At 44.3% G+C, this 22,860-nt stretch overlaps 1 protein-coding gene across 8 annotated transcripts in view; it reads right to left on the bottom strand.

Annotated features, from left to right (window-relative positions):
• The window catches only part of LOC147106155 (tubby-related protein 3-like), a 204,447-nt gene that overhangs the window by 10,409 nt on the left and 171,178 nt on the right, over nucleotides 1-22,860 (bottom strand). For all 8 annotated transcript variants that reach the window (XM_086009004.1, XM_086009002.1, XM_086008999.1 and 5 more), the window contains one exon: nucleotides 3,601-3,630. In XM_086009004.1, the coding sequence (XP_085865130.1) occupies nucleotides 3,601-3,630 (30 nt within the window). The remainder of the gene's footprint in view (nucleotides 1-3,600; nucleotides 3,631-22,860) is intronic.

Here is a 22,860-nt window from a genome sequence, read left to right as displayed (position 1 = left end):
TGAAGAGGGGTTACGTAAGTCCCCAGACAAGACTGAGGCAGTAGTCAAGGCTCCAGCACCGGAAAATGTGTCACAACTGAGGTCGTTCCTCGGGTTGGTGAACTACTACCATAAGTTCTTGCCAAATTTGTCTACAATTCTGCACCCGCTGAACGCCTTGCTGCAAACTGGAGTAGCATGGAAATGGAGTGATGAGTGTAAGCGTGCCTTTCAGAAATGCAAATGCCTAATCACTTCAAAAGAAGTATTGGTCCACTACAATCCATCACTATCGATTCGGTTGGCATGTGATGCGTCTCCCTACGGCATTGGAGCGGTGCTGTCGCACAAATTCCTTGACGGTTCAGAGAGGCCAATAGCCTTTGCATCACGCTCGTTAACCTCAGCCAAGCGTAACTACGCCCAGATTGACAGGGAGGCCCTCAGCCTGGTGTGGGGGGTGAAGAAGTTCAATCTCTATCTGCACGGGCAGAAATTCACCTTACTGACTGATCACCAGCCTCTTGTCTCCATTTTTAACCCAAAGAAGGGCGTTCCGGTGATGACGGCGCAACGGCTGCAAAGATGGTCCCTTTTTCTAGGGGCACATCAATACGACATAGAGTATAAGGGCACAAAACAGCATGGAAACGCTGATGGGCTGTCGCGCCTGCCGCTGCCTACGGTGGGGGAAACACCTGCAGTGGACCCTGTTGAGATATTCCATTCAACCATAGTCGAATGTCCACCTGTTACAAACTCAAGTATAGAGAAGGAAACCCGAAATGACCCGACACTCTCTCGGGTCTATGATTTGACAGTGAAGGGATGGCCAGCACATGGCGACTCACTATTGCCAGCATTCTCGCCAAGGAGAGAACAGCTGTCAGTGTGCCAGGGGACCTTGATGTGTGGATCCCAAGTGGTAATTCTACCCAAGTTGAGAGAAAGAGTGCTCAATGAGCTTCACGAGGGTCATCTGGGAGGGGTAAAAATGATGAGCCTAGCCAGGGCGTTTGTGTGGTGGCCGGGAATAGATAAAGAAATCGAGGAAATGACCAAGAGATGCACAGGATGCCAGAAAGTCCAAAACGCTCCACCACAGGCCCTGCTACACCCATGGGAGTGGCCCTCATCTCCATGGCAACGGATACACATTGATTTTGCTGGTCCATTTATGGACTCAATGTTTTTAATCGCCATGGATGCACATTCGAAATGGCCAGAGGTCATCAAAATGTCCTCCACCACCACGGAGAAAACTATTGCAGTCCTACGGACCATCTTCGCCAGGAATGGCTTGTTAGAACAGATTTGCTCCGACAATGGACCACAGTTTGTGTCCGAGGATTTCCGGAGGTTTTTGAGGAATAATGGGGTAAAGCATTACACATCCGCCCCATATCATTCAGCCACAAATGGATTGGCTGAGAGGTTTGTTCAAACCTTTAAAAAAGCAATAAAGGCGATGTAGAACGACAACATACCACTGCAACACAAGGTGGATAATTTCTTGTTTGCTTACCGAAATGCGACACATGCAGTCACCAACCAAGCTCCAGCCATGATGTTCTTTAACCGCGGGTTAAGATGTCGCCTGGACTTGCTCAAATCAAACAGAAGACGAGATGTTGAGAATAAGCAATTCCAGCACATCAATGAAAAGCCAACCAGGAGCTTCAAGATAGGGCAACCAGTCTTGGCCCGCAACTACCGAACAGAAAAATGGCAGCCAGGAACGATATGCACACGGCAGGGGCCACTAATGTACACAGTGGACATTGGAGAGAGCATCGTGAGACGCCATGCTGACCAGATTCTAGAGTCACAGGAACAAGTCAAACCCATACCACGAGCATGCGCACCTGGTGATGAACCCGAAGTACAGATTGCGTCTACCTCAGAATCAGCGGTATTGGAAGCTGACGAACCAACCAATGACAATGAGCCAGAATCGACTCCGCCGCAAGAACAGGATACTCGAGAAAGGTGCTATCCAGACAGGATCAGGAAGCCTCCTCAAAGACTGAATTTATAAATGATTACTTTCAGCTGATGTATATAGTACAAAGAAAATTGTAATTGTAATTAGTTATTATTCAATTGTTAAATGAATGTTATGTACTGTTTATCTAAAAGGGAAGGAATTGTTGTGTATGTACCTTTAAGAGAGAACTGCTTTTATACTGTAGTACCACCAGTGACCACACCTGTATATAAAGCCATAGCAGGCTTCTGTACTTTCAGTTCCAGCATACCCTCTGTTCAGTAAACACCTCTTATTACCGTTCTCCTGCAGTCCGTGTGTTATTGATGCGCGGACACTACAGCTGGGTGGTGAACAAGTCAGGGCCCCAGGCCCCCCGTGAAATTGCACGGCCAAAACGCCGCCCCGGTACCCTGAACTCAGCTGTGTCAGTAAAGGAGGTGTCGAGTAGCAACGGAAAGTTTGGAGAGCCATGTCAAGGCTACACTGGCACTCCCTCCAATGGCCAGCTGAGAATGGCATTGGCAGAGGCTCGGCAGTCTGCTGCTCACCCAGAGGGATCAATATTTTCAAATATAATGCACAGTAGGAAAAGTATCTGCAGTATTGTTGTCAGAATAATTTTTCACTGGTTTATTTTTCACTTATACTTGGGAGGTATTTTACTTCGATCTTGCATCCTGCTCCTGCCGTGCGCAATGTTTCAGTTAAGACAGGGGTGGGCAGGCATCTACAATCCAGGACTGTGGCAAAGCCATTTTATAACCGTCTCTTGGGAAATGCACAAGAGCATTTCAGGATGAGTGTGAAGGGAACTTTTCCTCCTTATTGTCTGATGACAACCCAAACAAAATTATGGGAATTACGGTGCTAACCCCTGTCCAGAGGCAGATACTGAACTATCCAGATGCCCAAATGTCATCAAGAACTCGAGGTCAAAACCCATCAAACTGTGAAATTTGTATCATTTCAACTGATTATGTTAAGAAATTATTTTGATGCAATTTGCAAATATTAACTTGGCTATACTGAAAATTCTCCATCTCCAACGATTCACAAACCCTATCTTTACAAAATACCAAAAATATTAACATCTTGCACATATTAAAGTACATGTAACAATTTACACATTCAAATAGTTTAATCAGAAACAAAGATTTCACCAATAACTCCCAAAAATAACTCCAAACCTTCCCTGCTGTCTCAGACATAAAGCACCCGCGTGGTTTGATACCGAGACCTTTGACCAGCAAGGTCCCAGGCCCAGTCCTGAATCAGCTGATCTTAGCTGAGACAATGTTGGGGGAACTACAAATGGACTCAGCAGTTCTGGTTTAGGGAGGGAGAAAAAAAAACACACCCAGAGCCCCTGCACCTGATCGCTCTCCCATGGCTCCTGGTGTGCATGTGTAGAGATGCTAGGTGATGACAAGACTGGGCTTTCCTGGGATTCTCCATTCAGAGTTGCATAAACCCCAATCATTGCTTAGACTCGTATGAAGAATCGTGATGCGTGTACAGTTAAGTGCAACGCCATGTTACACAGGGTACAATACCAGCGTGTTGTGGTGTTTATCTACTAACATACAATATTCACATTTTATTTTGGATATTACAGATTTCTGGTGACTTACCAGGAAGTTGGGGCTTATTGGGTCTTTGTGCTGGAAAAGATAACATTGAATATATGTTACAATCAGTTGCAAATCTGGTAATTAGGTGACAAGCATAGTACATGAAAATCTTGTTTAAACGGCACCTAAATATAGAAACATAGAAGATAGGAGCAGGAGTAGGCCATTTGGCCCCTCGAGCCTGCTCCACCATTCAATGAGATCATGGCTGATCATCCAAATTCAGTACTCTGTCCCTGCCTTCTCCCCATATCCCTTTAGCCTTAAGAAATATATCCAACTCTTTCTTGAATATATTTAATGAACTGGCCTCAACTGCCTTCTGTGGTAGAGAATTCCACAGATTCACCACTCTCTGGGTGAAGAAATTCCTCCTCATTTCAGTCCTAAATGGCTTACCCCTTATCTTTAGACTGTGACCCCTGGTTCTGGACTCCCCCGCCATCGGGAACATCCTTCCTGCATCTAGTCTGTCTAGTCATGTTAGAATTTTATAAGTTTCAATGAGATCCCCTCTCATTCTTCTAAACTCCAGCGAGTATAAGCCCAATCAACTCAATCTCTCCTCATATGTCATTCCTGCCATCCCAGGTATCAGTCTGGTGAATCTTCGCTGCACTCCCTCCATGGCAAGAACATCCTTCCTCAGATAAGGCGACCAAAACTGCACACAATACTCTAGGTATGGTCTCACCAAGGCCCTGTCGAGCTGCAGCAAGACATCCTTGTTCCTGTACTCGAATCCTCTTGCTACAAAGGCCAACATACCATTTGCCTTCTTAACCGCCTGCTGCACTTGCATGCTTACCTTCAGCGACTGGTGCACAAGGACACCCAGGTCTCATTGCACTTCCCCTTTTCCCAATCTATTGCTGTTCAGATAATAATCTGCCTTCCTGTTTTTGCCACCAAAGTCGATAACCTCGCATTTATCCACATTATACTGCATCTGCCATACATCTGCCCAATCACCCAACCTGGAGTTTCTCGGCATCCTCCTCACAGCACACACACCCACCCAGCTTTGTGTCATCTGCAAACTTGGAGATATTACATCTAGTTCGCTCGTCTAGATCATTAATATATATTGTGAATAGCTGGGGTCCTAGCACCGATCCCTGCGGTAACCCACTAGTCACTGCCTGCCACTCAGAAAAAGAGCCGTTTATTCCAACTCTTTGCTTCCTGTCTGCCAGCCAGTTCTCTATCCAAGTCAGTACCTTCCCCCAATCCCATGTGCTTTAACTTTACACGCTAATCTCTTATGCAGGACCTTATCGAAAGCCTTCTGAAAGTCCAAATACATCACATCCACTGGTTCTCCCTTATCTATTCTACCAGTTACATCCTCAAAAAATTCCAGTAGATTAGTCAAGCACGATTTACCTTTTGTAAATCTTTGTATATCCGCAATTCTCTATTAACCGGCAAAATTCTCACTCCAAAAACAACACCTCAATAACCGGCAATATTGCCGAGTCTGAGTCCGAGTCTCTCGCAGTGGCCGAGTTAGTCAGTGGGGGTAGTTCTCCAAACTGCCACTTCTCGGCTTCTTGGCACTGTCGGAAGTCGGAACACCTCAATACCCCTGTAACAGGAGTCTAACTCTCCCGCGCTGCTGGTAGTCTCTTCTGATCTGCCATTTTACAGGGGTAGTGTGTGTCTCCCACGCTGTTGGTAGTCATTGCATTGCATTACCCTCAACTGGCAGTACTGTACTTAATCAAGCATCTTCCACCATCCATTTAACACAACATTCTGTAGGCGAGTACCCAATTACTGTATACTGCACATTTCTTGATTTTTTACATTTTTCTTTGTTAAAAATAGCCTCGGTAGATAACCCTCTCCATCATCCGGAATTTTTGATCAACCGGCAACACGCCGGTCCCGGATACCAAAGAGTTTCCTGTATATAGTGAAAAATTACAAATCTTGTACCATGAGGTTCTGTCTTGTTCCAAACAAACACTTAACTGCAAACAGAATGCAAGACTTATCTGTATGGATTATTTTCTATTTCAACATTTGACTGTATGTCCTCAGTACTGGGACTGTTGTAGCCACGCTATAGTTGTGGGTTAATTATACAAGTACCAACCGGCAATCTTCAACACTAAGTTGAAGTGTAAATGAAATACAGCCCTGCTATAAACACTCACCTCCCTCCCAGCCTGTGTAACCCTTCAGTGTGCTGTTATCCTCTTCAATGAGGAAGGGAATAGATCACAGATTATTGGCTGCTCTTGGTACAAAGCAAGCATTAGGTTTCCAGTGTTTTTTCCCTCCTTAACGAAGGTGCATACCCTATGTTTTTGAGTTATTTTCTTCCTTTATTAAAAGTTTCCCTGGATCATGCAAACACTGCATCTTTAAGGTCAGGTGGCTGAATTAAGTGTGCAACATCGCAGACAACCTACAGACTAGAGACTGTGTTACACATAGGCTGGAGCGTTATACACAGGATAACTTGTGGGACCTGGGTTTTAATCCAGTCCAAACAGATGAGAGAATAGTCTCCTGTCTCAATTGGCTTTAAGCGTCCGATGTGAAATGAGCTTAGGGAGCCTCAATCCATGTCCCATGAGCTGCTAGCCCTCAAACCAATCTGTAATTACAAACCAGCCTGCAATCCAGCATCAATTGGTACTAAAGTGACAATTTCACCCAGAGGAGCCACAAGGTTGATCGGTTTGGTTATAAAAATGTTACACTGGGGTGGTAAAACATTTCCTCTCCATTTACCTGGTGACCTTCCATGGATTCCAGCGACGACAAGAAGAAGAAGAGAGTGTCCTCATTGTTTCTGATCAAAGGGCTGACTCCAACAGCAGACCACAGGACGAGGGGCCCTATTCAACGCTTTTATATCCAGACATATATTCTTATCAGCTGCCTTTTTAAACACACTAATCAGCTATGTACTTCTGAGTTTCAAAATCCTATTAACTGCAGGTGCTGTGAGAAAGTCAACATTAGCACAATCTTTTAAAAATAGCTCTGGGAAAAGAATAGAACAGCAGGTGTTTTTTTGAAAGAGCAGGAATCCATATCCAAGTCTGATCTTGTAAGTAATGGGTAAAATTGTCTTCAGTCACTCATTTTACTAACTGTACAGCCCAGCAATAGGCATTAATTCTTTCACCTATTGATAGTTTACATGATTTTGCTTGAAAGTTCAGTCAACTTATGCTCGAGATGAGAAGTGCCAATGCTGGAGAATGCAACACTTTCAACTCTTTAACAACCAATCTCAGTAATAAGAATTCCCAGATCAGATATAGGATGCACAATAAGGCTTTCTCTATAATGTCCTGTTACAGTTCAAGCTTGGTCTGAAGGGATTTTTACTAGTCCTAGCCCTCTGGGGCTATCCTGGATCAGGTATATTTCTCAGACGGTCACTTTCAACTAAAGTTTGAGGTAGCCGAATCCTAAAGAGGCTTAAAGATGCTTAATTGGGTCTAAAGGTCTGGGCTATCTCTCCCTAAAGGAAAGGAACAACCCGAGAATGTTACCATCCTCCAGATAGCGCTTTTAATAAGTTTAGCTAGACTGTAACACCCTGGATATTATGAGGGTCTGGAGAACTCCTTCAGAATTCTGAAACTCTTCACCAAACAGGTGTACAGAGATTGAGTTTGTGAGTTATTGATACAGAAGACTTATGTGAGACAATTCTAAAAATAGAGGTTTATTAAAAGAACCAACATGCAATTTACAGTTGGTGAATCAGTCAATCGCAACGTTAATCTAAAAAGAGAAAAAATACTATATTAACAGAGAATCTTACTTTTAAATCTTAACTTTGCTACAGTATTACAGTTCTTAAAGTTTTCTATACAAGATATCCATCAATATCAAATACCTTTGATCCCCTGTAGCTGAGAATCACTGTGCCCGATTAAAGTGACTGATATCCCATTTGAAACTTCATTATTTATACTCTTTTCCAGTTGTATTTCCTTTAAGGTTTTCTGCTGATGCAAGTTAATTATCCCTGTTCATCTTTAAGCTGACCTCTGCAATTTTTACTGCTACATCAGCTTTTAATATTACAGAATCTTGTCTCATCTCCAGGTGTTCTAGGGTCACCATATAAAATGGTTTGAAGGGCAGGTATTCCTTATTTTATGTCATCTTTACAAGGGCAGATGTTCCGTATCTTATGTGCCATCTTTACAAAGTTTAAATCAAAACACCTTAATCCAGTATGGACCATTGTTTTGTTCCCAAAAGGTCAGCTTGTTGGAGCCATGCACCTTCTGTTTCAATAAGGTTATTTATTCAGGGTCAACACCTGTCTTATCAATAGCCAGAATTCTTTCATAGCTATTTCATAGTTAGGTTTCTAAATTTCCAAGCCCAGTTTGTCATGTTTTAATAAGGCCAGGATTCTTTCATAAGATAGTGTATTTTTCTGAATAGGTTATATGGCTTATTCCTTCACAGGTCCAGATACATTTTCTCATGCCTAGTGCAAAAGGTTCACTCTCTCAGGCAAATCCACACTGCCTATGAATTGAAATATTACTTCATATGTGAAGTAATCCAGGACATTGGGGCACAGGGTAAAGAATTAACCTTTTTACTAAGATACACACCAAATAGTATGGATTACCACCATATGCTCTTGCACCGATGGACAAGTAATACTCCGTATATCTTAGGCTACAAATTACAAGAAGTTCATTCAAAAGTAAGAGATGGAAGAACAAATACAGATTTCACTAGATTATTACACTGTGCTTAACTTAACTTGTATGTCAAGATAATAATAGAATATTTAGTAGATCTATAGATTAACATTCTTAGTTTGGGCCATATTTCAGAGATTGAGAAGTTTTGTGTGAGATTGGATCTTTAGAAAGAACTCTAATGACACCGAAATATTAGCTGCTTGGTTGAGTGAAATATACTAAAGAATCATTGCTGCCATTAATAGTCATACCTCTTTCTTTGCTTTGATGTCTGCGCTGTGAATGGGACATCAAAAAGGCATCCTTCAGAATTAAGTAAAGATGTCAATTACAAGTAGGTATCTAAGGCAAAGAGGATACTTGTCAGATCCCAGCCAAGCAATCCTCCGTCCTTCAGGATATAAAGAAAAGAAAGAATTTGCATTTATATAGCACCTTTCACTTCCTCAGGATGTCCAAAAACACTTCACAGCCAATGAAGTACTTTTGAAATGTAGTCACTGTTGTAATGTAGGGAAATGTGACAGCCAATTTGATCACAAGATCGTACAAACACATAAATAGCCAGATAATCTGTTTAATTGGTGTTGTGTGAGGGATAAATGTTGGTCAGGACACCAGGAGAACCTCCCTGCTCTTCTTCAAATAGTGCCATGGGATCATTTACATCCACCTAAGAGGACAGCTGTTGTCTTGGTTTAATGTCTCATCTGAAAGACGACAGCTCCAACATTGAGCACTCCTTCAGTACTGCACTGAAGCATCAGCCTAGATAATGGGCAGGATTTTAACTCATGTGCGGGATTGTGTCATGTTATCCGAATTTTGTGTTTCCCACACAAATCTAAATGGATGTGGGAGATTGATGCAATTTTAACTCAATTGGCCAATTGATTTCCAACGTGTGGGAAGCCTTTGCAAATGGGTTTTTCATGACTGAAAGTCCCCTCCAATGAAGTCATCATATTGCTGCTGCATTTAAGGTCCACAGCAAGCCTTGCTTCTTCTGCAGGCTTCCAAGCTTTCTCCATCTGGTGTCAGAAGGACCTGCAGGAAAGATGACAAGTGGGAGGGCAAGATCAGCTCCTTGCTTTGACGAGGTGGCACTGCAGGCATTAGTCGATGGGGCTCGGGCCAACAGGGAGGTGCTGTCCCCTTCATCAGGGAGGAAGAGGCCTCCCACTCAGACCAAAGCTGTGTGGATGCAGGTGGCTGAGGAGGTCAACTCCTTGGGAGTCACCCACAGAATCCGGATACAGTGCAGGAAAAGATTTCATGACCTTCAGTGCACTGGAAAAGTGAATATGAATTTCCCATCACTCTCAATCTGATCCCCATTGCCTTTCTTCACCAGCACCCAGCTTTAGCAATCTCTTGCTCCACATCCCACTTGACACCGACATCCATGCACCCTTACCCATTCCCTCTCTCTCTATGCTCACATTCAAGTAATTATTGCATCATGCAGCCCTCACACTCCCTATCACTCTGATGCTTTGAACACAACTGACAACACACAGGGACATCCCTTGGTCTTGCAACCTCACTCCATCTTTGTCTCCTAAGTATCTATGCTATACAATCTCTACACTCACACCTTCATTCTCACTCAACCTCCACTTGTCCCCCTCATTGCAGGAAAAGAGAGCTCACAACAAAAGAGTGAGCCAGGACAGGAGGAGGGTCAGCCTCATTAGCCCACCTGACCCCCTGGGAGGAGGCCGTCCTGGAAATCATGGGCATTGACGATGATTCGCGTGTGCGGGACGGACAGACGGGTGCAACACAGCAAGCTGGTGACAGAAAAGTTTCCCATCTCTCTCTTCGACATTGCATGAGTAGCTGATAATGATTGTGAAGCTGTAACAGATGGACTTATGAGCATCTGCAAAAAGCTACGTGCATGTAGCCTTTGCATCACATCTCTGACTCCTTTACTCCCCCACAGGACCATCACAAGCATCCATTCCCCCCTTGCCAGGAGGAAGAGCCTGAGCTTCCAGACTCCTCAGAGGAAGCTGCAACATCCGAGGGCGCAGCGTCACCAGAATTCAGCGCAACCAGCACGAGCGCAGGCACTCACACCTCAGTGGGACCTTCGGGACATAGAGTAATGTTGTCACCTGGTGTATCACAGCTCACAAATGAGCATCAGCAGATTGTGGAGACAGGGACAGCAGTGGAGAGTCCTAGTCGGAGGGCGCACGACTCTGCCAGCTCGGCTCAGCAGCATATCGACCCTCTGCCTCTGGGTCCATCCATAAGATCAGAGGTGATGGAACTCCAAGCACAGATGCAGGAGTCTCTGGGGTCGCTGGGAGTGTGGAGCGAATGGAGTAGTCCATAGCGAACATGAGCAGAGCCTTTGTGGAGTCATTGGCGCATGAACGCATTACCACGGAAAGGATGGCTACCTCCATGGAAATGATTTCTACCTCCGTGGTAAGGCTGGCTACCGTACAGGAGAGGATGGCTACGGTAGAGAGGAGGGCTACGGCCATGGAGGAGCTTAGTCGCCAGGGTCTTGAAAACATGGTCATTGTTAAGAATAGAATGACAACTCTTGAGGAGCAATGGGCATCTATTGAACAGAGAAACCAGACCTTCATGGAAGTCCTTCTGAGTAGGGCTGCCATTGCAGATATGTGTCCCCATGGCCCCCCTGATGTGCAGCAAGGTACTCTCCAGTCACTTGCAGGCGCTGAGGGGGGCCTGACCCATGAGAGGGAGGTTGGTGGCACACCTCAAGGAAGTGGGGGCTCCTGTCCAAGTGCTCACACTTCCATGCCACTGCAGAGCCCTTGGTCAGAGCCCCACCGGAGTCCACACCCAAGTGAGATAGACGTCTCAACCCCTGCACAGCCGCAGGAGCAGCAGACTGTTGATGAGCCCTCACAGGCTCGCAACCCCAAAGGACGCCCGTCAAACATGTCGAGACAGGAGCAGCAGGAAAGTGAGCAAGGGATCTCCACATCTGCTGAAGCCACATGGGAAGCACTATGTAGGAGCACGCGTCAGAGGAAGATAAAGCACAAGTAGTCACAAGGGTAGAATTTTGTTTTTAGTGTAAAAATGCCATCACGTCGTAATTGTACATAAAAATTCCGATGGCAAATGTTGCAGTTGTGGCGTCTGTCATTTTGCTATTGGGACTTCCACATTGAGGCCTTAGGAATACTTGCAACTGTCAGTATGGTGGTCGGAGTGCTAGGAATCCTCTGGTTCTTGGCCATTGTCGATGCTCTGCTAAGAAGCTGCAAGGCAAAAGTGTTTGATTGACTAGGCTAAGCAAATCTGGCCAGGATGAGTGCGTTCCTTGCACCCCGGGCAGCAATGTTCTCGCGTAATGCTGCCGCTGGTTGATGGGCCTCTGCAGGATGTTTGTTTTCGCCATCCTCCTCATCTGAGGAGGATATGTGAGGAGCCACTTGGTCCTCAGGAATCTGCAAGCCACAACGCTGTGCCATGTTGTGAAGTGCACAGCAAACCTCGACGATTCTGGAGACCCTGGCTGCTGAGTACTGCAGGGCTCCACCTGATCTATCCAGGCTTCTGAAGCGCATCTTCAGCAAACCAATGGTTTGCTCGATTATGGCTCTGGTGGACATGTGGCTGGAGTTGTAGCTCTCCTCAGCTTTGTTGGATGGGCTCATCAACGGCGTCATCAGCCACGTCCTCAGGGGATAGCCCTTGTCTCCAAGTAGCCATCCGTTAAGTTGGTCTGGTGGACTGAATAGCGGAGGCACACTAGACTGGTGCAGTATGAAGGAGTCATGCCATCTGTTTGTTGGCACAAAAATGCAAAATTTCCTTCTTGTGGTCACACACCAGCTGAACGTTAAGGGAGTGGAAGCTCTTGCGGTTGACAAAAATACCTGGATTGCAATGGGGTGCCATAAGGGCCACATGTGTGCAGTCAACAACGCCCTGCACCCTTGGAAAGTCTGCCAGATGAGGTAATCCAACCGCTCACGCCATGACACTTGCTCGATCCTTGGTGAAATGGGTGTGATTGTGCACGAGGGCAAAGAGGGCATCGGTTACCTGCGTGATGCAAGTGTGTGCGGCCGCCTGGCAGATGCCGCTGATGTCTGCTGCTGATCCCTGGAATGAGCCTGAGGCAAAAAAGTTGAGTGCGGTGGTGACTTTGACGGCCACTAGTAATGCTTGTCCACCTGGTCCTCTGGGCAGCAGGTCTTGCTGTAGCATTGCGCAGATGTCAGTCACTACCTCTCGCGAAAGTCGGAGCCGCCTTTGGCGCTGCTGCTCAGACATGTTCAGATAGGTGACCCTGCATCTGTAGACCCTGTTTGGGGGGTATCTCCTGTGCCGACAGGCTTCCAGGCGCTGGCCCCTTCTGGCCTGTGCAGCCTTAGGTGGGTGAGCAGCAGCCTGGCGCTCCTGCTGCTGCTGCTGTTGCTGGTGCTGCTGTTGTTCCTGGTTCTGCTGGTGCCGCGACTGTTGCTCAAGCTCCTCTAATGCCCAGATGGGAAGGAAATAAATGGCTCCCATGCTTCTGGTATATGCCTCCATTGAGGAAGCGCTGAGTGAAGGTGGCGAGAGGGGTTTCCCAGGAGGCCACACGAGATGGGTGTGAGGCTCCAACCTTCCACAGGTGTGGTTAAGCCTTCTAAAAGTTGCCCCAGGCCTGAGACCACTAAGTTCTGTCACCTGCAAATGATGGCTGATCAAATCTCCTCTTTAATGGTTGACCTGCAGTTGATAGTCAGCAATCCAATAAGTCCTCCCGCCACGTTTCACATTCGTGTTTCCCACCAGGCGTGTTTTACGTGGGGAAAGGGTTAAATTTGCATGGGCCTGTTAAAATAGGATTATAGAGGCCATTTAGTGGTTATTAAGGGCCTTGAAGACCAGTCCTGCCTGTTGGATGCGGGACGGAATCGGGACCATCAGACACGTCCGAGTTAAAATTATAAGAACATAAGAAATAGGAGCAGGAGTAGGCCAATCGGCCCCTCGAGCCTGCTTCACCATTCAATAATATCATGGCTGATCTGATCCTAACCGCCAATCTATATCACAGAACCATCTCCTGAATCTAACAGATTTAGACACACGAAATAGGAGCAGGATCAGGCTACACGGCCCCTGGGCCCGCTCCGCTACCCACAGGGCCATGACCGATCCGAACCGAGACTCATGTCCAAATTCCTGCCCGCTCCCCGCCCTTTGTTCCCTTCTAGGAAACTGTCTATTTCTGTTTTAAATTTATGTAATGATGTAGCTTCTACAGCTTTTTGGGGCAGCATATTCCATGGACCTACCACCCTCTGAGTGAAGTAGTTCCTCCTCATCTCAGTTTCTCCTCATCTCAGTTTTGAAAGAGCAGCCCCTTATTCTAAGACTATGCCCCCTAGTTCTAGTTTCACCCATCATCGGGAACATCCTCCCCGCATCCACCCGATCCAACCCCTTCACAATCTTATATGTTTCAATAAGATCGCCTCTCATTCTTCTGAATTCCAATGAGTAGAGTCCCAATCTACTCAACCTCTCCTCATATGTCCATCCCCTCATCCCCAGGATTAACCGAGTGAACCTTCTTTGTACTGACTCGAGAGCAAGTATGTCTTTTCTTAAGTATGGACACCAAAACTGTATGCAGTATTCCAGGTGCAGTCTCACCAATACCTTGTACAACTGAAGCAATACCTCCCTATTTTTATATTCTATCCCCCTAGCAATGAAAGCCAACATTCCATTGGCCTTCTTAATCACTTGCTGCACCTGCATACTAACCTTTTGAGTTTCGTGCACCAGGACCCCCAGATCCCTTTGTACTTCAGTACTTTCCAGTTTCTTGCCATTAAGATAATAACTTGCTCTACAATTTTTCCTGCCAAAGTGCATAACCTCACACTTTCCAGTATTGTATTCCATCTGCCAAATCTCTGCCCACTTACTTAGCCTGTCTATGTCCCCTTGCAGGTTTTTTATGTCCTCCTCACTCACTACTTTCCCTCCCATCTTAGTATCATCTGCAAACTTTGATATGTTACACTCGGTCCCCTCCTCCAAATCGTTAATATAGATTGTAAAGAGTTGGGGACCCAGCACTGACCCCTGCGGAACACCACTAGTTACTGATTGCCAGTCTGAGAATGAACCATTTATCCCAACTCTCTGCCTTCTGTTAGATAGCCAATCCTCTATCCATGCCAGAATATTACCCCCAATCCCATGATTTTTTATCTTAAGCAATAATCTTTTGTGTGGCACCTTGTCAAATGCCTTTTGGAAGTCTAAATACACTACGTCCACTGGTTCCCCTTTATCCACCCTATATGTTACTTCCTCAAAGAACTCCAGCAAATTTGTCAAACGTGACTTCCCCTTCATAAAACCATGCTGACTTTGTCCTATTAAATTATGATTATCCAAATGTCCTGTTACTGTCTCCTTAATAATGGACTCCAATATTTTACCTACCACAGATGTTAGGCTAACCGGTCTATAGTTTCCAGCCTCCTGCCCTTTTTAAATAAGGGCGTTACATTAGCAGTTTTCCAGTCTGCCGGGACCTTTGCTGAGTCCAGGGAGTTTTGGAAAATTACCAATGCATCCACAATCCCTACCGCCACTTCCCTCAAGACCCTAGGATGTAAGCCATCAGGTCCAGGTGATTTATCCGCCTTGAGTCCCATTATTTTACCAAGTACCACTTCCTTAGTGATTTTGATCGTGTTTAGCTCCTCCCCCCCATAGCCCCCTGTTTGTCCAGTGTTGGGATATTCTTAGTGTCTTCTACTGTAAAGGCTGATACAAAATATTCATTGTGTTTTTGCCATCTCCATATTTTCCACCATTAATTTCCCGGTCTCATCCTCTAAGGGACCAACATTTACTTTAGCCACCCTTTTTCTTTTTATATAACTATAAAAACTCTTACTATCTGTTTTATATTTTTTGCTAATTTACTTTCATAATCTATCTTCCCTTTCTTAATCAATCTTTTTGTTATTTTTTGCTGTCTTTTAAAGTTTTCCCAATCCTCTATCCTCCCACTAGATTTGGCTACCTTATATGCCCTTGTTTTTAGTCGAATACTATCCTTAATTTCTTTACTTAGCCACGGATGGCTGTCTTTTCTTTTACACCCTTTTCTTCTCAGTGGAATATATATTTTTTGGAAGTTGTAAAATAACTCCTTAAATGTACACCACTGATCATGTATCGTCTTACCCTTTAATCTATTTTCCCAATCCACTCTACTCAATTCCGCTCTCATACGTTCATAGTCTCCTTTATTCAAGCTTAGCACGCTTGTTTGAGATCCAACCTTCTCACCCTCTAATCGAATATGGAATTCAACCATGTTATGGTCACTCATTCCAAGGGGATCCTTTACTAGGACATTTTTGAATTAATCCTGTCTCGTTACACAGGACCAGATCTAAGGTTGCTTGCCCCCTGGTCGGTTCAGTTACATACTGCTCAAGAAACCCATCCCTAATACACTCAATGAACTCATCCTGAAGGCTCGGAGTCGGGAACCAGGCTGGGGGGGGTTCCCGCCCAACAGTTTTTGCGATTTTAACCCCCTGCAAGCCTCCAAGCCTGACTCCATGGCTCAATGAAAATAAAGCCCAATGTGTTCAAGTCTCTGGAGTAAGGCTTGAACCCACAACTTTCTGACTCAGATGTGAAAGTGCTACCACTGAACCATGGATGACACCATAGCCAGACTGTGAAAGTCTTGCTCACATGATATTCCTGATGAGATCATTGCAAAGGCCATGGACAGATGTAAAGCATTTGATGGCCAGGTAATAAATTCTAATTGTTTCCATCACCTTGGTGAATTTGACAACTGTTTGGCCAAATGTATAAGTGTAGTGGTAAATCAAGTATTGTCCATTGGTCTTTGTTGTTTATTCACACCGTACCAATGCAGGCACAAAGACAGCAGAAATGTTCCCAGTATGCAGTAGCCATTTAAAGTGATTACAATACTGGTATGCTATAAATTAGAAATAAAAATATTGAAATCCTGACATTTAGGGAGCTCTGGGGTGCGAAAAGGTTCCTAACTCAGCAGAGATGGAATTTGGGCAGGACCAGTAAAGTCAAGTTCCGCCCCTTTTCCTACCCATCAACATTTCTGCTTGAAGTGGACACAGGTGACTCCAGAAGAGAAGGGTGTGTTATGATGGCATGCAAATGCAAGAATATGCCTGACATATTTTCCATCATTTGTGCCCTGGCAACACTGGGAGCAAGAGACACCTGCACATCCCCAAGAAACAGATTGCTCAAGATGTTGGGGGGTGGGGGCTTGAAATGAAAACAACCAGCTTCTGCAATACCAAAACCAACAGAATCACAAAGTACACATCTTAAAAATTTTCTTTACTGTAGTTCCCATGCCTTCTGGTCTCACTTACATGGACGCAATCAGCCACAGCAAAATGCCTTCCTTCCCGCCCCACCTGAGGCAGGCACCCCAATGTGCAATTAAAAGGCCTGGCAGCCTTCAGGCAATATACAAATGTCCCTGACCTGGGATCTGGACTGGTTCATATGACAGCAGAAATTAAGCCTGCCCCAGATATGCCCCCAAAAGGCCTCCCCAGAATCTCTGGGCTAGTCTCTCCTAGGAAAAGAAACAGGACTGATCTCCAAACAGTCAAAGTCCCATCAAGCAATCGTAGGTTGGGCATGGTGAAGCTTGATATAGGGCACAGCTCACTAACACTGTCCTTTTCAGCACTCCCAGGTCAGGTATCACACAGGATAAAGCTCCTGCTACACTGTTTCTTCAAGCATTCCCAGATCAGGTATTGCCTCTGTTAAATGTGCACAAGCACTTTAAGGCCAGATACAGCATATGTTAAATGCAGAGCAAAACGCCATTAATGCTGCCCTACAAATATGCCTTAACAACCAACCTCAGGAGGAGCATCGCCTGCTGCGTCAGTGAAGCCACCCAACATTCACTGCACGTTTCACTCCCTACAGCTGACATGGAGCGGAGATTTGGATCCAGGTCACTTGGGTGGAAGGCTGACCCACTGTACTGCCTGTTCCCATGCAGTTTATCATTTAACAATAACTGATTCTAAATAGTAGGGATTACAAAATAAAAATGAGAAAAACACCAATACTGGAAATACACAATAGGCCAGTCACATCTGGAAGAAGTAAAGGTTATTGATATTTTGGTAGGTACATAACTCAAATATCAATAATTTTCTTTTTACAGATGCTGACTGACCTACTCTGTATTTCCAGCATGTTTCATGTACAGTAACTTTGTTTTTTTATAACTACCCCAGCAGACAGGACTTACTTACCTTCTCATTCAGCCCTACCAATTTTCTGTAGCCTTGCCCCAGCAAGGGAAGTGTGTTTTTAAATTGTAAAATCTAATCAGCCATTTAAAAAAAATGATGTCCCAGTCAATATGCCATGCTGGTATCCTAATGAATTGTATTTTAATGAGATGTTAATGAGCTAAAGAGGGTAGACAGTTAAATAGGATGCTCATTTTCAGTGATTTCATTGAGATCTATTTCCTACCCCTCCTCCCCTTTTCAGCCTTGCAGTTTTTACCTATGGTAATGACGGATGGTTAGTACCATTTGCCCGATATAAGCGGCTATCTGTGGATGGTATAAGAGGTGGTGACTATATCAGTTTGTGGGAGATATTATAGCAAGCCCAATCCTGTCCTCTTCCGATATCCACACATTTACTTTTCAGCAGGTGGCATTAGATAGCAGTCATGAGTGGGAACCCTGACTGATTTGTTCGCCCCCTAGTTCAGGGTTGCGTCGGCCAACTTTGGTGTCCCAACTGCAGCTTCAGTTGTAATTAGCTTCCTGCTCTGCTCGGCTCAGTACTGCACCAGAAGTGGCATTTTTCCACAAAGCCATGAAGAAAGCTAGAGAACACATTTTTTTGGAGACAATACCAGAAAGTAGGATATGAATTATTCACTTAGAAATGCAAGGCAAACTGGAACTCACTGAAAGGAGCCAACAACAGACCCCGTTTCCCCAAGCAGCACTGACAGACAGAAGAGCTGATCTTATGGTATCCAAACTCTTATTGTAACAGCTTTCTAACTTCGGAAAAACGATTTTCTCAGAAAAAGAGACACATAAAATAATTTCAATGTTATTCTCACAATTAGCAGTTGCATAACAACTGAGTTGTGTTTGAAGTGAGAATAGATAAAATAATCATTTACCAGCTGCATCAAGCTCTAATGAGCAGAAATGGCCTTGTAACCACCTGTCTTGTAGGAAAACCAACTCCTTTTACTGTATGTTTACTTTAATAATAAAACAAAATTAATTGTGCTGTATTTTTAACTTGTGTATCTGCATTGGAGCTAATACTGATGATGCACATAAACTTCACAGTAACAAGTTGGAGTGATTTGTTCCTTTTTAACCAGTGTGTATTCTACACGTACAGGATCAGCCACTGTGGCACCCATAAGCTTCAAAGTACTCAATGTGAGGGAACAGCTCCCTTTTACCCGGTGCATATTAGACGTATACGAGAGTTGACTTTGTGAGCAATACACATGTGCGTAGATAGAGTGGTCTAATCTACGTGTAGGTAATATAGGGTATACACAGTGTGTGTGAATACTGTTTGTTTACAGGATGCAAGTACTGTGAATATATAGTATGTGTATAGACAATGCACATATGTACAATGCATGTATATTTGTTGGGAATATAGTTCGTTTGTGGGCATGTTTGTATCCCAGAAACTGCCACAGTATGGTGACTTATTCTAAATTTTTTTTTAACCTGGGCTTGTCCTTGCTCCTGGGCCCCGACCTCCTTATAGCGTCTCCTTCCAGTGAGTGTATCCCGCGGAGCGTCTCATTCCAGTGAGTGTATCCCGCGGAGCGTCTCCTTCCAGTGAGTGTATCCCGCGGAGCGTCTCCTTCCAGTGAGTGTATCCCGCGTTGTGTCTCCTTCCAGTGAGTGTATCCCGCAGAGCGTCTCCTTCCAGTGAGTGTATCCCGCGGTGCGTCTCCTTCCAGTGAGTGTATCCCGCGGTGCGTCTCCTTCCAGTGAGTGTATCCCGCGGTGCGTCTCCTTCCAGTGAGTGTATCCCGCGGAGCGTCTCCTTCCAGTGTGTCCCGCGGAGCGTCTCCTTCCAGTGAGTGTATCCCGCGGTGCGTCTCCTTCCAGTGAGTGTATCCCGCGGTGCGTCTCCTTCCAGTGAGTGTGTCCCGTGGTGCGTCTCCTTCCAGTGAGTGTGTCCCGCGGTGCGTCTCCTTCCAGTGAGTGTGTCCCGCGGTGCGTCTCCTTCCAGTGAGTGTGTCCCGCGAAGCGTCTCCTTCCAGTGAGTGTATCCCGCGGAGCGTCTCCTTCCAGTGAGTGTATCCCGTGGTGCGTCTCCTTCCAGTGAGTGTGTCCCGCGGAGCGTCTCCTTCCAGTGAGTATGATATGAACATGATACACCGTGAGGATACAACAGAGTAATGTCAATTGTCATAAATTCAGGGCAACTCAACCCTTACACAACTGCAGTATCACTTGAGCACCAAAATTAAATAACAGGAAAACAAACATTTAATACAATTCCACATTTTGTCTACTCTGCAGTAAAACAAAAACTAATTGATATTGAATTCATTCTCTAGTTCTTTAATATTAATCAGCATCAGAAATGTACATGAAATTATTTTTGCAGTGGAAATGTGACACAAATTTTGTAAATGGAAAATTTGTTTCAGGAGTCAGAGTTAATAGGAGAATTAAAGCTATATGGCAGTGAGGGTTTAAAAATACTCTGGCTAGGAAATATTAAAGAGCGAACCTCACCAGTGGGACCACCTTTGGCCTTTGCTCTGTGTTGGGAGTGTACAGAAGAAAAGCAGCAGATTGTTACGATAGCTGACCAGAACTCTGGCTCCGATGGCTCACACAGCTGACAGAGGCGTTTACACCCTTGATGCAGGCTTGCTTTTTGTCTTTTCCGCAGGCGTTTACTAGTTGCCTGTGTTTCAATTTTAGACTCATTTACCTTCCATTGCCTCAGCTACTTACTTGTTCTTTGGTTCTCATTTATTTTATGCTTTCCATTGCCTGATATAAAGCTTTCAGTCACCCCTGGCATCTCCTGCTTTTATTTTAGCAGATCAAGGTCATTCCATTGATAGTTCCTCTTGTCCATCCACCTCACCACTTATATCTAGTCCTGTTGAAATATTTGTTCATTATCCATTTTTCCAGTTCTGATGAAGGGTTACACCCAAAACATTCACTTGTCTGTTCTCCCCACAGATGCTGGCCGACCTGGACAAGTGTTTCCAATATGTTTTGTTTCTGTTTTCCAGTATTTGCAGTTTTTTTGCTCATTATTCGCAAACAAACATGGGGGGGGGGAGCAATTTTCCTCCACAATCCCAATCCCACCTGAAATCAGGGAGGGTCACGATGGAAACATCAGGGAAATGGGGTGGGGGTTGAGATTTACCACCGCCTCAGATCCCCAAGCATGATTTGCCTTCTCTCGCCGGGACTGCTATTGCCCAAGCCTTCTCCACCAACTGCACGTAAATAGCAGTGGGAGCAGGGCCAGTGGATCATCTTTCTTTCCACTTCTGTTATTGTCACTTCCCCGGGCTGCCATGGGAGATTTGTGGCGAGGGGCCCTGGGAAGTGGTGGTAACAGCCACAAAGTGGCCCCATGGAGGGAAATGACCTTGTAGTGGCCTCCTTTTTTTCTATTCCACTCTCAACACTTATCTGTTGAAGACCCAGGTTCCGCCAAGGCCTTCAGTGGAACAGCTCCAGTAATTTTCAAGGTGCTTCGGCCCCTTTAAGGATCCTTGCTGGATCTTCAGGAGTTTCAGCAGCATTCCTGTTGTACCACCAGTGGGATTGTCTACCTTTGCACTGCTGAACAGTTGAAAGGAGACAGAGGAAGGGATATACAGACAAATTAGAGAAAAGTCCAGGAACAACAAGACCATAATAATAATTGGTGATTTTAATTAGCCAAAGATGGCCTGGAGTAAAAATAATATCAATGACTAAGAGGGAACGGATTACCTTCTAGATCAGTCTGTTTTTAGTCCAACAAGGAAAGAAGCAGTTCTAGGAAATGAACTGGGGCAAGTGGCTAGGAAATAGCAACCATAACATAATTAGGATCAATACAAAAATTTAAAAAAAAGAGTGAACAACCAGGGAAGAAGCCAAGTTCAAGGAGATGAAAGTGGAATTGGCCAGATAAAATGAAAAATTGAGAGATAGGGCAGTGCACAATGGGAAATGTACAAATGAGACGAGTAGGATGCAGACTAGAGTTTCCCATATGGTGGTGGTGCAGCTAAAGCTGGAGTTATTTGAATGAATAGAAAAATTTTAATTGAGTCTTAAAAGAACCATATGAAAAATACAATAGAAAATCAAGCAGAATGTAGAAAATAGAGAGGAAGCAAAAAAATTGGGATTGTGAAAGTATATATGAAGAAAAACTGTCAGGTAACAGAAATAGAAATAGTAAAGGATTTTACAAATGCATAAAAAGTAAAAGAACAGTTAAAAAAAGGTAGGGGTGAGAAATACAAAAGAAAATGTTCCTATGGAAGATGAAGGAATGGTGTAAATACTAAATGAGTACTTTGCCCCTTAGATTTTATAAAAGCATATGGTGATGGGAACCCAGAATACAAGAGGATAAGATAGTAGGAAAAGTATTAAATCACAATCACTATGAAAAATCATATGGTCAGATTGACATTGGTTGGCTGATTAAAACATAACCATCAAATCTCCCTGACATGTGTCTGTCAGAAATGAATGACAATTAAAAAGTGAACCTAACAAATAGGTGGGGAAAAGGGGTCTTATTGTGTAAAAATAAGTTGATAAAAGATTGGGTTTCTCATGGAAACTACTAGAGGTTACGAGAAACAAAGAGAAGTCCAAGAAACCAGAGAGTTCAGAATAGCTTATGTAACAAATCTAGTAAGCCCGGAAGTGTTGGGTGAGAATTCAAAAGTTTAAGTCCAGTCAACACTTGTATGCAAGAGTCAAATCTCAGAATAGAGAGACAGAAGTTAGGTATCAGGAAGAGAAGCAGATGGCAGAAGGAAGACAGAAATACCATGGCTATAAACTACAGATCTACCTTGCAGGCACCTCAGAGGCAAACATTAGTGATTAGCGGGAGAAAGATCCGCCCAACATTACTATAGTCAACAGAGAAAGACAAAGGTGCATGAATTCCAAGAATATCACCAAAGCTAGTAGCTCATTAGCTATATATTGAAACAGATTTTAAATTTTACCAGGATATACTTACTGTCCAAAGCAACCTTTCACCTACGTAAAGAATAACCTTACTGATCTACACAGTGTAACAATTCTGATCAATTTTGTGTACTCCTTACAGCTTAATCTTATGGTGGTAATAATCAAAATATCATAGTACTGTTAATAAAGTAATGTCATTTCATGGTTTTCTGTATCAGACTAGGTCTTTGATAGATATGGCAAGACAAAATTAACTCATTCACTAAATAATCGACTGTGTTCGCTTGGCTTGTTAACTGTTAACA

Source organism: Somniosus microcephalus, chromosome 16 (genome assembly GCF_052327205.1).
Source record: "Somniosus microcephalus isolate GS21.2 chromosome 16, FLI_Smic_1.0, whole genome shotgun sequence".
NCBI classification, from domain to species: domain Eukaryota; kingdom Metazoa; phylum Chordata; class Chondrichthyes; order Squaliformes; family Somniosidae; genus Somniosus; species Somniosus microcephalus.
Note: the sequence above shows the minus strand (reverse complement) of the source record. Positions and strands in the feature narration are given on the sequence as shown.